Raw genomic sequence first — 13,803 nt, forward strand, 5'->3', positions numbered from 1 at the left:
GGAGCTGCTTGTGAATGCATTTTTTCTTGGAGTTTTAACAGGGGAGATAGGATGGCAATAGGTCTGAAGTTGAAGTAGTCTGTTGATTTCCCACCTTTTATGTAAGGGTATGACAACTTTTTCCATATGTCAATTACAATGTTTACCTTAATGGACCTATTCAGCAATAAGGAAATGGGATAAGCAGTAGAGTTTGCAGCAATTTTAAGGAATTGTGAAGGTAAATTGTCAACTGATGTGAGGGCATGTTTTAAGTTTTTGAAAGAAGGGACTTGATATCGTTTGTATGGACAGGTTTAAGAGAAGAGAGAAGAGTGTGTGGACTAGGTGTCATCGTTTATATTGGAGGTTTTGGTAAGGTTGCAGATACAATCGCTGACGTTTTGAGGAATGTAGGAGTGTCTGTGGGTGAGCTATTGGTGCAGAGATTAGGGGATAATGGACATCTTGGATGTAGCAGCTTATTGACAGATTGTCAGAATTTTGGGGGGTTCAAGTGAGGAGTTTCTAGTGGTATATGGAAGAAGTTTTGTTTTATCAAGGGTGACCTTTTAATTTGAGTAGCTCTGTTTAAAGATCAGTGGTGGATTTGGATTTTTTTGATTTTTTTCCATGCACTCTAAGGGTTCAGTTGACTTGGGTTAGCCAGGGGGCAAAATTAGATTTGGCCCTTATTCTGATTGGGGCCAGATACTTGAGTGTGTTTAGAAAGGTTTTATCAAATGCCAGGACTGCTTCCTCTAGGGGAAGGTTGTGAAGGAAGGACCAATTGATAGAAGAGAGCAAGTGGTAGAAAGTGTCAAATTGAAAACTTGAGAGTTTACGGCAGTTTTTTTGTGTTGCTGAAGTTTATGAAGGTGGGATGGTCACTAAGGGTAGAGGGGTTATGGTAGAAATTAGGATTAGAAGTGAGGACCCAGTCTAGAGTAGACAGATATGGCTGATTGTTTAAAAGGGTAGGACTAGAGATTAACAGAGAGAAGCCAAAGATGTTAATGCAGGAATTTGGGCAATGTTTAGGGTATTCCAGTCAGCATTTACATCACTCAAGACAACTGTTTTGAGTGCTGGTTTGATAGATCCAAGACAGTTTTCTAAAATAGGGATGTTACCTAGGGGGGGGTGGGGTTAGAAGCAGTAGGTAGCTTGTTATGAAAGTTTTTAATTGACAATTAGCGATCAAATTTTCAACCTGCTGAATTTCTCAAGTAGAGATAGGTTGAAGGGTGAGCTGATTAGAATAAAGAACAGCAACACCACCACCTTTCTTTTTAATCTGATCTTGACCTGAAAATGTTACATCTAGGTGGAAGTATTTCAGAGTCTGATTTGTGGTTTCAACCACGTTTCAGACAGGAATAGAATGTCAGAGGTGTTGAAGGATATCCAGGGCATGGAAAGGGGAGATTTTATTCATGATACTTTGAATGTTCATAGAATAGATTGTTTGGTGGGTGTGGCTATGAGCATCTGGGAAGAAGTAATAGGAGTAGAGTTTTGGGGAGTGTACTGTATAGGCTGGAGAAGAGAAGCTGTGTTTAGGCCCGGAGTATGGATGTATGTTATCAGATATAGCAGATTTAAAATGAGTTGTCTGAGGGATATAGAGTGGTTATATTCAAGGTGATTTTTTTTTATTTAGGAGAGAGTGAAGGCAGGGGAAGTAGCTTAATTTTATGTAAGGTACAGTTAGAATGAGGAAAGCGAGAAGTGGTTTTACAGAAAAATGGATGTCAGAGTGAGCAGCTGTGGGTAAATGGTAGTAGGTGTAAAGTTTCTGAGTGAGTTAGTGGATTGATGAGAGGTGGCAGTAGAAGTTGTAAAGAAAATGGGTGTGATAAAGATAATTAGTAGGAAGGTACTTTGAAAGTGTTGATTTTGAGACAAGCATATTATAGCAGCCTCAAATAAGTAGGTACAGAAGTGTTGATAATTCATCACAAAGTGGTAGAGTGGTGTTGGGGTAGGTTGTTTGCAGTAAGTAGAAAGTGACTGACTATCCCCTTTGTCCACTCCCTCTTCCACCTCCTTCTTCCAATAGTCACTTCCCCCTCCCCCTCCACCTCCTAAACTTTCTCCTTTTGGCTTTTCCCTGTTAGGGGTCGCCACAGCGGATCACATGTCGCTCATGATTGGCAGTGGAGTTTTACAGTGTCGAGTTGTCAGCCCGGCGCACAACATTCCACAGAAGGCACATACATGCACACAGACACACACACACCCTAGGGCCAATTTAGTGTCCAATCCACCTACTGCATGTCTTTGGGATGTGGGAGGATACCGGAGCACGCGGGGGAAACCCACGCGACCACAAGGAGGACATGCAGATTCCACACAGAAGGCCCCCCAGCTGAGGATCAAACCGGAGAACCTCTTGCTGTGAGGTGACAATGCTAACCACTGCACCACCGTGGCCGCCCACCTCCTAAACTTTCTCCAATAGTGTATAAATCAAATGAATATGGGGGTGGGTGGGAATGGGTGTAGAGTAGGGGAGGAAAGTGAGCCCAAGTGAAGGCGAATGGAGTGGGCTGAGCCTGGACCCATGTCGCAGCACCTAAGAAAACCGTGTACTCAGGTAAGCAGTTCAGTGAAATTAGGTTGACTAAAAGATCCATTTGACAAGTTCTACAGAAAGGGCAAGTGACAGTCTTGCGATCTACTGAGTAGCAGAACTTTTTATTTTTATTTCTTTACAGGTTTATTGAATTTTATTTTTACCTTACTAGGAGACCTGGCAGGGGTGAAGCACTGCATGCAGAGCTGACCAAAGGAGTGTGTGTGTGTGTGTGGGGGGGGGGGGGGGAGTTGCAAGAATCCAGAGTAGTACCAGTGATGTGTGGCTGGTTATATAAGAAGAATTCTAGAGAAAACGGGTAATAACATGCAATAAATTTCTTCTTTGGCTACTGGGCAAACTTTAGAGCGCAGGCTAGCAGGGAGTTTAAGTTGCAATAAGTCTGTCGCTTCCTGCTGGGAGGCAGGGTACCAATGGTTCAGTAAACCTAAAGAGAGGGTGAGAAAGAAGCAGTTGGTGAGTGAAGCAAAAAAATGGTGGGGGAGAGGAATGCAAGGTACAAGTACAGGAAGAAGTAGAGGAGTGGAAGACAGCAGCAAGAGGCATCAGCTTGGAAGTAGGTAAAATACAGGTGGTAGAATAGTTTTCAGCAACTGGAGCGAGAGGCATCAGCTTGGGAGTAGGTAAAATACAGGTGGTAGAATAGTTTTCAGCAACTGGAGCAAGTAAGAGGTAGAAATTTAAAACTAGGAGTAAGTGGACAGAGTAGATGTAGGATCAAGCAGAAATGCTCCGCTCCATAAACGTGGCACAGTTGAAAAGGAAGTATAACATTTCAGTATGGTGGCCTTATCAAAGGTGAAGCTAGCAAAATTCAGTACTGCTTAAATAGTAAAAACATTTTCCTTGTTGTGCCAGAGAATCTATTTAGCCATTATTAAGCAGAGATGTATAAAAATAGAATAGTTATCTCCGTGCAGGTTATCCATAAAACGGGGAATAGCAAAAAAATCACTTGTTTTTATATACAGTGGAAAAACCGCAACTATGCAGTCAGGAAGATTCGCCAGCTATGAGTGTATCGCCAAGTAATCACAGCAGTAATCAAGCGAAAAGCCAGTTACCTGTGCAGACAAGTCCTCCTACCTGCTTCTAAAGGCACAACCGCTAAAGCACTGTAAATTCACTGAAACGTTCCTAAATCAAACTACCAGAATGCCTACGGTGAATATACACACTACGACAAAGTAAGTGTCCACAGATTTAGGTAGATCAGTTACCTGTGCAGACAAGTCCTCCTACCTGCTTCGAAAGGCACAACAGCTAAAGCACTGTAAATTCACTGAAACGTTCCTAAATCAAACGACCAGAATGCCTACGGTGAATATACACACTACGACAAAGTAAGTGTCCACAGATTTAGGTAGATAAGTTACCTGTGCAGACAAGTCCTCCTACCTGCTTCTAAAGGCACAACAGCTAAAGCACTGTAAATTCACTGAAACGTTCCTAAATCAAACGACCAGGATGCCTATGGTGAATATACACACTACGACAAAGTAAGTGTCCACTGATTTAGGTAGATCAGTTACCTGTGCAGACAAGTCCTCCTACCTGCTTCTAAAGGCACAACAGCTAAAGCACTGTAAATTCACTGAAACGTTCCTAAATCAAACGACCAGAATGCCTACGGTGAATATACACACTACGACAAAGTAAGTGTCCACAGATTTAGGTAGATCAGTTACCTGTGCAGACAAGTCCTCCTACCTGCTTCTAAAGGCACAACAGCTAAAGCACTGTAAATTCACTGAAACGTTCCTAAATCAAACGACCAGGATGCCTACGGTGAATATACACACTACGACAAAGTAAGTGTCCACAGATTTAGGTAGATGAGAGGCTAAAAGATCCTGATAGCGTATGCCCACAGGGTAATATTTTTAACACGCTGTAAAACAGATTAATCTTGTAATCTAGTAGCATTCTTATAAAATTGTAGTTTTTAATTTGAGTGCTAGGAGGGCAATAGATCTTTCCTGATTCACAAGACTGGGAGATGTCATTGTTGCACCATAAAGTAACTTGGGGGGGGGGGGGGGTGAAGGAATAGGAGCACAGTCCATCATAAGTGTTGAAGCTCACAAGGTACTGCTGTTTTAGAGCAGTACATAACGAATAAGAACACAGGAGCTTCCTTCACTTTGCAAAAATGTAGCCTTTTGCCAGCTGAATTAATCTGTCTTAAAGTACCACATTACCATTTCTGTACAGTCGCACGCTGATAACTTGCTCAAGCCTAATCCACACCTTCATGTAGTGTAACAAGTTTTGCTGAATCCGAAGGATAAATACCAAATTCACTGACTGGCTGTTAACTGGTAACTACCATAGTCAAATTTGTAGCTAGAGAACCTGGTGGTTAAGACTTCCCAGCAGTCTTATTGAAGGATGACTTTAGGAAGTGCTGAAGGAATCCCTTTGAAGTTTTATGCATAGTTACTGATATCCCAAAGGGAACCCAGTACACTTTACATGTAAACTGACCAGGGCAATGAGCAAAAGTATATTTAATAAAATTTTATTTGTCAAGGTTGATGTACCGGAATAAATTTAACCAGTTATAAGCAGTTTGTGTCAGTATGTTTTGAGAGAGAGTTTCAGAACTTTATTAAAACTGAAAGTGCAATGGCTTGGCTTACCTCACCTAGCAAGGCCGTAATTTCTAAAGGCTGAGAGCCACAAAATCAAATGAGTACTATCGAGAAATGTTAAATATCACCCCTAGGAATCCGTGGTAATCCTGCATGATAACGTTTGAGGTAGAGATGGTTTTGCAGGAGTATAGCAGATAATGGCTAGGCAGAATCTAGTTCAAATAATTACATAAACACCCACTCACCTAGTGAGCCAGCAAGCCAGCGTTACTAAATCCTTGAAGTACTACAGCCTGTGAAGCTGGACCCTTATAAGTTCCTGTTTAAGTCACTGCAGTATTCCAATAAAGGTATCCCCATTGCCTGGGTAACCACTGAGGGGTCTTAATGAATTAAGTACTTAATGTTGATGAAATTCTTGAACATATTCTGTGTAAACACCACTAGGAGCATTTCTTACAAAAGGTGACATCTGTTTATGCCTCCACAGTACTCGCAAAAGCCTGATGTCAAAATGTTAGTCTTTCGAATGTGTTTTTCTGAATTTAAAAGTTGCTGTAAGCATACTTAAGAGCAGTAAATTCACTGAGTTAGCAATGTTAAACATAAGTTCAGTCTGGGTACTGTATTAGCCTGCTGTAGGACCCCCTGGAACCATGGGTCCCACCAGCCACCCCATTCACCCCCATTCTAATGCACCGTTGCTGATGCCCAGCTTCTGCCAATAGTTTTTTCTATTTATTCACCCAATTGTTACACCTGTGGGTAAATGTCTTATGCTGCTTGCTAATTGATCCTTTGCCAAGGGATGCATCTCATCATGATAAAACAAGCAATTATAATTTATTTCAAGAAAGGTTACATTGTGAGTACTAATTTTGATCATTGTGGCCTATTGTCTTAACTTGAGGGCAATGTTTCCAATGCACCCCCAGCGGTCCATTTTTCTAGCTGGGTACACTGCCTGTTGACAGAACTGGCCACTTCAAAACCACAGTATGATGCAGGTTTCATGTGCATATATCATGTATGTCATTGGTTGGTTAGTGTCCAAATGGCATAGGGAGTGCCTTTTTCCTCTGTGACTTGGTTAAGGGATAACTGGTTATCCAGAACCTTAAGGATTGAATGGTACAATTTGTCTCAGAAATCAGAGCTGTCACAGCAGGAGTACACAGCACTCTGTCGTGGGTCTCATTTTTTAAAGTTGAAATTACTCCAAAAATTCATAGAATCAAAAAGTATGATAAGACTGTTCTGAGTGGATTTGTTTAGACTTCGATGTCTTCTCAGTGATTCTTATAAGGCAACATTAAAACACGTCAATCATGTCCATTTATATTTCGGTGAACTTGATGGTCACTGCAGTTAAGTCCAGATACTTGTATGTTGACCAAAGAAGAATGTAATATGATTTGACAAGGGAGCTGAACTCAAAGGGCTAGAGGCTGCAGTGAGCAAAATTGCACATCTGAGGCCGCTGCACTGAGCCATGTGGCTGTACCTCTTCAGTTACATAATAGTTCAGAAGTAATAGCTTTACTCTGAACTTTCCTCAGATGCTACTGCTGCCCTTTCAATTCATTTTCATGGTCTCCATTTCCTCTAATTTACTAGTCATTTGGGGATGTTATAGTATGTAAAACAGTGCCCTTTCAATTCATTTTCATGGTCTCCATTTCCTCTAATTTACTAGTCATTTGGGGATGTTACAGTATGTAAAACAGAACAGTCCCTGCACGGTCCCTTTTTTCTTTTTAATGTGCGACATATGGCTTTATTGATCCTGTTGCCCATGATCCTATCAATCATAAATCTCAAGTGTGCATTCTTGTGTTAGAGTGTCTATATAAAGCATTACTGGTCTGTTTGGTTCTGCTATCACTACAGTGTTCTGATGTCAGATTTATAGTTATTGATTAATTCTAAAGAAAAGAAATGGATTATCAAGTTGGGTGGTTTATTTCCACCCGGCCTCCGTGAGCATTTCTGAACGACCAATAAGCTACAACCTTGTTAATGTTAAGTTATAAAATGAAGCAATTGAATTATGGATTTGTATCACACTGATGAAGGCTATGTATTTTTTATAGCCGAAACCGGTCTGTTTGCTTTTTTATGTTGATGCATGATTTAATTTACTTAAATATTGTATTGCCATAGTTTGCTGGCTCCTTTCGTAGTTATGATACAATATGAGCACACAAACTTGGTGACCCTGAGTTAAGTACCAGTATATGCCAGTCTGTCCCCACCACACATACACTTCGGTATTAGTCTAAGTGAGAGGGGAAGGCTGATTGAGTAACTCATTGTGACAAGGCTGAAAATATGTCTAATAACCAGCACTGATTCTGCAGAGTCCACAGCTCTGGTATTTTCTGGAGCTCAATTGATCTGTTATGCTGTTTTATTGACAAAAGCTTAATTATATGTACTCTCTAGAGTTTAGAAGGGCCATCAATTTGTCCTTTGCTTGCTGTTGCTCATACTGGCATTCAGCAATGAATTCTGGTATTGCATTTGCAGTCAGAACTGAATCATTGTGTGTACTAAACTGTAACTGCTTGCTACATACACTGTTTTAAGTGGAAAAAACAGCTCTTTAGGTCCTCGAATTCAGGGTTTTTTGTTCCTGAACTGAAGTCTAAGTTGAGGTGTGACTGCACTGGGCATAGCTAGCTACATCTCTGCTTAAGTTTAGTTTGAGTTTTCAACCAAGAGGCAAGCTGTGTTGAGAGGCCTCTTCCTTTCCAGATATTAATGTTTGGGGTGGGGGCGTGTGCATTGCTTGGAGAGTTAAGAATGTAGACTTCTCAATTATTCAGACCTTCATAGACGTGGCCCCAATCAATGGTCTTATCCTTAAAAGTACTAGCATTAATGAGCAATAGCCCCGTTCTGGGCGCCTATTCTCTTTCAGAGCGCGTGATATATTGGTCTGTGTGGAATCGCTCTCTGCAGATGTCAGACAACCAGCATGCACACACATGCTATTCCAATTGAAGTGTACCTGCTGCAGCAGAGTGGTTTTATATGTATGAGCCTCAATACTCTGGTGATTCACCAGTCACTTAGTGACCTAGTCTGTCACTCATACTATTAGGGGACATTAAATGTTACAATGGTAGTTGGCAATTCTGAGCCTTCTGAAGGAGCCCACTGCTTGTACATAGCAGCTCATTTCTTTCTAGTATTGTCTGCTGACCATGTCTAACAAGCGGTTGTTAGTGTTGCTTTTTCTTCATAAACTAAGACTGCGCAATTGTTACAGCGGTTTACTTAGTTAAAGTTTACTTTTTTTACTACACATCTTCAACTGCTTTTATGTCATGTTACTGTGGACTGTGAGAACTTAACATGGTATACTTTCCTTGCTACTTGTTATGTGCACATAAATGCACACTGTTTACTGACCGATATTTACTTTTTGTGTGGAGAACCTGGTTCCCTCATGGTATGTACATCAGAAAATCTACCTGATTTGAAAATCTGCAAACCTAGCTTGAACAACTTGTCATACTTGACCTGTAATGTTCATGTTTATTGTGGTGATAGACAAGGAGGCAGATATACTAAGGGATTGTTTCTCAAGTTTAAGTTCTGCAGTGTTGGCGAAGCTTCTCTAGCTAAACTGTTCACCTTTCAGAGGTGCTTTTTTCTTGTTTTATGCATATTGAGATGAAAGGTACAACTGCACAGAGACTTTATTTTAGAGTTTGTAAGTTCATGTTGTCCACTAGAGACTTCTGTGGAATACTCAAGTCAACTAAGTTTCCAGGTACAAGACCGTTTTTTGTTCAGTTACAGCACACCCAGTGATTAACTCTAACTTCCTTTGACCAATCACAGAACAGACTTTGACAAAGACCTCCACCGTCTATAATTATAGTGGCTAAGATCAGTTATAAAATAAGATATCCGACTTTTAAATTTTAAGATGTTTTGTTGTATCTTTAAAATCAAAGGGTTGCCATTTTAGCCAGGTGTGTGTTAACATGATTTGCAATGGAAACAAGGCTTGAAATAATGCATTTTTTCCCCCATGTGATTACAGACACTGGAAATGCCGTCGCTATTATGATTGGAAACACGAAGGGCCTGGCCCTAGTTGATCTTATTCAGCGTGGAACCCCTGTGTCGATGATCATTGAAGTGGGAAGACTACACGGCCCCACAGCAAACTATTATTCTATTTTTTTTGTGTCCATTGCCTTTTTTATAGTCACTGCAGCCACTGTGGGATACTTCATTTTTTATTCCGCACGAAGACTTCGGGTTATGAGAGCTTTGAATCGAAGACAGGTAAGACATCTCTGCACATAAATGACTCTTGAAGTTGCATTCATTCGTGGATAGTTTTATCTCTATTCTAGTGCTTCTTACTGTTAATGTTTTTTTCACTAAATGTGAAGATAGCTTTGTAAGGCAGGGGTTATTTATGGGGCTTGTGTATAAGTGGATGTTGAAATGCATTCCTGCAGGTTTGTCTGATGGGACACTTCTGAATAATTTCATAAAGGTTATGGAGGGAAATGCATGACTCATACTTGCCTTCTGCAGCGCTACACCTGCATTAAAGACTAAGAAACAGAAATGACAAAATTGGTCGAATACAGCAGGTCTGTTATTGCAGAATAAAAAAGTAATGCATCTGTGAAGAAAAGCTTGGGGAAGAGTATTCAGAGGAGCTGGTTGTGTGAATTTAGACTGGGAGAGGGGGCTATCTGGTTGTGTTGATAACACGGAAGAGGGTCTAGCGGATTGTGTGGATTTAGACAGGAAAAGAGGGCTAGCGGGTTATGTGGATGTCAGTAGGGAGGGGGGGTAGCAGGTTGTGTGGATATATAGCAAGAGGGAACACTGGTAAATAGTTTTTTGTATGTGTGTATTGATATAATATAAATCTGTGTGACATTTAATGTTAAGAGTCCAACTTGGAACAATGCCAATTTTCAGCTGAGGCCTGCAGAAAAATTCTTTAGATGCATGTCTTTTTGTAATCCTCATGCACGTACTAAATATGGATTCATGCCATTAGTCTACTGTGGTGAGGGTAGACATCAGTGTTTTTGACAGTTGTGCAAGATTGCTACAGTCCCAGGTTTGGGGAATGTGCCCTTTACCCAGTGCTATGCAATTTCAGTGTTTAGAGTATTTAAATACCGGGTGTGTGTGGGGGGGTGGCATGTTTTGCAGATGGGCTTTAACCGCCTGCAAAAGCAGTCCTATTCAGTCTGATATGTCTTGGAGCATGCACATTTAGGCTTTTGTTATTCAAGTTTTTGCAGTCGGTGTTTTCAATGTTGAACTAAAGAAGTTTAGATCAGCTGCAGAACTGTGTGTAGGAGGTTGTGTGTATGTATGTGCGTATGTAACATCTTTTTTTATGCAGTTTAAGACCCACTGAACTGGTGTACTGTTTTGGAGCTTTCTAGCTTTCCACTTTGAAAGTTCATAGGAAAAGAGGCTGCTGAAAACTGAAGTGAACCTAGAATAATATTAGCATTGAGAAGAGAACAGATAAAAACAGAAATAAACTAATGTAGTATTTCAGTACGTGGTTATGTTGTGCACTGTTTGATATACTCGCAACTATTGATCTGGTCATGAAGGCAAAACTTAACTTAATGGTTGGGTTTCATTATTAAGAGAGATCTGGTAAACTGATGCCATCTTTCTGCTGTGTTCATGTGCAAACTCGTAATATTTTCAGCTTTTGTCATTGTTAAAGCTGCTTATTGTATGTCTGTTCTGCTGTGCATGTGGGTGGATTGAGATTTTGGGAGGGTTTTTGTCTTTAGAATAATCTTGCTCCTTTACCAGTAACTTTTTTTTTTTTAACACAAGTATATTTGCATCACTTTAAGTTCCTGGTTAGAAGCTGAGCTGTCTATACAGAGTGACGTAGTATCCGTTTATTGCAGATACTAGTAGAACGTATATTAGAGCTGTTGAATGAGAATCTACTGGAGAATAGAGGAGGTTGAATGATTTCATCACTTTTGTTTAGTGATAGTTTAGATTGCATTAATATAAAGTTTTTGATTTCCTCTTGGCAAGAGGAAAAAAGCAATTACGTTTTCCTTGCTGAAAAGTTATTGAAAGTATGTTTTTTTGCATTATATCATGTAATACTTAACAGCCCTCTCATCAAACTGCAGATATACAGTTGTCAGTAATGTGCATGACTGAAAAATAAAATGGCCTCCGATGAATGTTGAATGCAGTAGGCTTGCTCTGTGCGTTCCTGGTACTGTCACCATGCCTTTCAACTGTCATTATTTTTGCTTCGTCTATTCCTCAAATGTGTGGTTTTCTTTTAAATCGAAGACACGAGTCACTAAAGTTAATGATGTATTTTCAGTTAGACTTTACATCCTTCACAGAATGGATGCCAAAGTAAAGCCTGTTATGTCCCCTTTCCAATTTTTTAAGAGCAAAATTTAAAATGTATTCTTGCTTTTGGATCACAAGCCCCCCCAAATTATTCAGTTTTCTTGTGCATCGCAGGTTGAAAGGTATGACTACCACCAAATGATATTTGGGAGGTACCTCTGAAGTGCTCCTGATTTTGCCTGTTTTTATTTACTGGTAAATCACCGAGGATTGCATTTAGTCAGTAATGTTTGTTTGTGTCTTTCGGCTTTTCCCGGTTAGGGGTCGCCAAAGCGGAACTTCGGTCCGCTAATGATTGGTAGTTTACTTTTACATGCCGAGTTACCAGCCCTGATGCACAACCTTCAACGAAGGTACGCCCATTCACACATGTTTCCACTCCACGCAGAAGACGCTGTAGCTGAGAATTGAACCTGGCAGCGTCTTGCTGTGAGACGACAACGCTACCGCAGCACCACCACCGTGGGTTATGCCAGATATCAATGTTCAATACCACTATTTGCCAGAAAATGCATGTTGATGTGCAAAACCTGTTTGGTTAACTTTATAAGTAAATTAGAGACGCATTTAAAAAAACAGTACCTAATTTTTGGGCCTCTCACCCCTGCCCCCAGTTATTTTTGGCTTTGTCTTGAATGCTTGAGCAAGTAAGTTTAGTAGTATGATTGGACTTGGTAGTGGGGTTAGAAAGGGTGTGTGCTAAGGGGAACAAGCAATGGCAACTCACAATAGTGTGGGGCACTATCTTTATGTGGAGGTGGTCATTCAGACAGAATCACTCAACTGGATAATGGAGGTCAGCCCTGGGTACTACCTATACCCATGCATGCAGCTGTCAATTACCAAATTCCTGGGTAGGAGCAACTGTGCTGGCAGACATTTCATGTGACCAAGTCTATGACTGGGTACAAAATCCTGATATGTATTTCCTCAACTGCTTGTGCAGTTTCTTTGGAAACATGTTCGAGGAGTGTATCATCATTTGAGTGCCTTACTCTAGTGGGAATAAGAGCAAAGAACTGGTACAAATGTGCTGTGTACAGACAGCCAAGCAACTAAGTAAACACATGGCAAACAATGGGAACACCACACACAGTACAGACATGTCAAGACAAATCAAGAATGTGTATTTCGTCTGTAAACTAATTGGGTAAATATGCATTGTATTTTCTCTTATCTAGTGTATCTGGGTAAGAGGATACCGTAACTGCCTGCCATGTTAGGCTTTTGGTTTTTTTGCTAACCATGTTTAGCATTTCGTAGTCTTTTAAGGATTTTTGTATGCATCCAGTAATTTCACAGCGTTCACTATTGTCTTGGCAAACCTGACAGATAACTTAGTCCATCAAGCCACCAAGATCTTTAAAGTATCGCTCTTTTGATATCCTATCCCTTACTGTTTTTTTCTTACCAAAGTTCCATATTTTCATATTATTGTGACTTTCTTCTACACACTTGCCAAGATCGTTCATTCAATTTTTCCATGCCTGCTATGTTGTTTGCCTTAGGTTCATAGATTAGTACTAGGCTAACTGCCCTTGTGAGCCATTTTAAGCTTAGCCAATTATCCCTTGAGAAACTCAAATCCTGCACCTTGAGTTTGTAAGGCAAACACCTTAACCATTAGGCCATCCTCCTAACCCCTATAATGCAAAGGCCAGAGATAAAGCATTGGCTAGAGGTTAGGATCGAACCTTGTGCATGGGAGGAGTATACCTTAATCGCTGCGCTATCTGGTCTCTGTTCTTTTAAAAGCATTGCCACACACACACACACACACACACACACACACACAGAGTCTGAGATTAGAACTACCTAACTAGTTTGTCACACTACAGCATTGCGCAGTTATAGGACGCACCACAGAGATTGCAAATAAACAGCCTCTGCAAGGTTCGAACCCAGGACCCTGCACACCATACAGTGACTAAGCCATGCCAGATATAACTGACTCCCAAGTCCTCAGGGTTCACCTCATCCATAGTCACCAGTGACTTTCCTAAACTGTTTCCTGTTACTACATGCTAGAGCTCATCATTTGGAAGGAAACTCACTGTGCATCGCAGGCTACTTGTGTTTATTACCATGTCAGTGGGATAGGTTCATAGGTGTTTACTAGGCTAATGACTACAGGGGCCTTTGTAAGCCTAGCCATGCATCACAAATCACTGACTAGTTCAGATATCCTTGATGAGTATAAGCATGGCCCTGGGGAGGTTAACCATTCAT

General features: G+C 40.7%; 1 protein-coding gene across 2 annotated transcripts in view; it reads left to right on the forward strand.

Moving 5' to 3' along the window:
• The window catches only part of RNF128 (ring finger protein 128), a 1,151,289-nt gene that overhangs the window by 454,045 nt on the left and 683,441 nt on the right, over positions 1 to 13,803 (forward strand). For both annotated transcript variants that reach the window (XM_044057624.1, XM_044057623.1), the window contains exon 2: positions 9,233 to 9,480. In XM_044057624.1, coding sequence (XP_043913559.1) covers positions 9,233 to 9,480 — 248 coding nt within the window. The remainder of the gene's footprint in view (positions 1 to 9,232; positions 9,481 to 13,803) is intronic.

The sequence above is a fragment of the Protopterus annectens genome, chromosome 15.part0 (genome assembly GCF_019279795.1).
Source record: "Protopterus annectens isolate FY-2018-M chromosome 15.part0, PAN1.0, whole genome shotgun sequence".
NCBI lineage: Eukaryota > Metazoa > Chordata > Ceratodontiformes > Protopteridae > Protopterus > Protopterus annectens.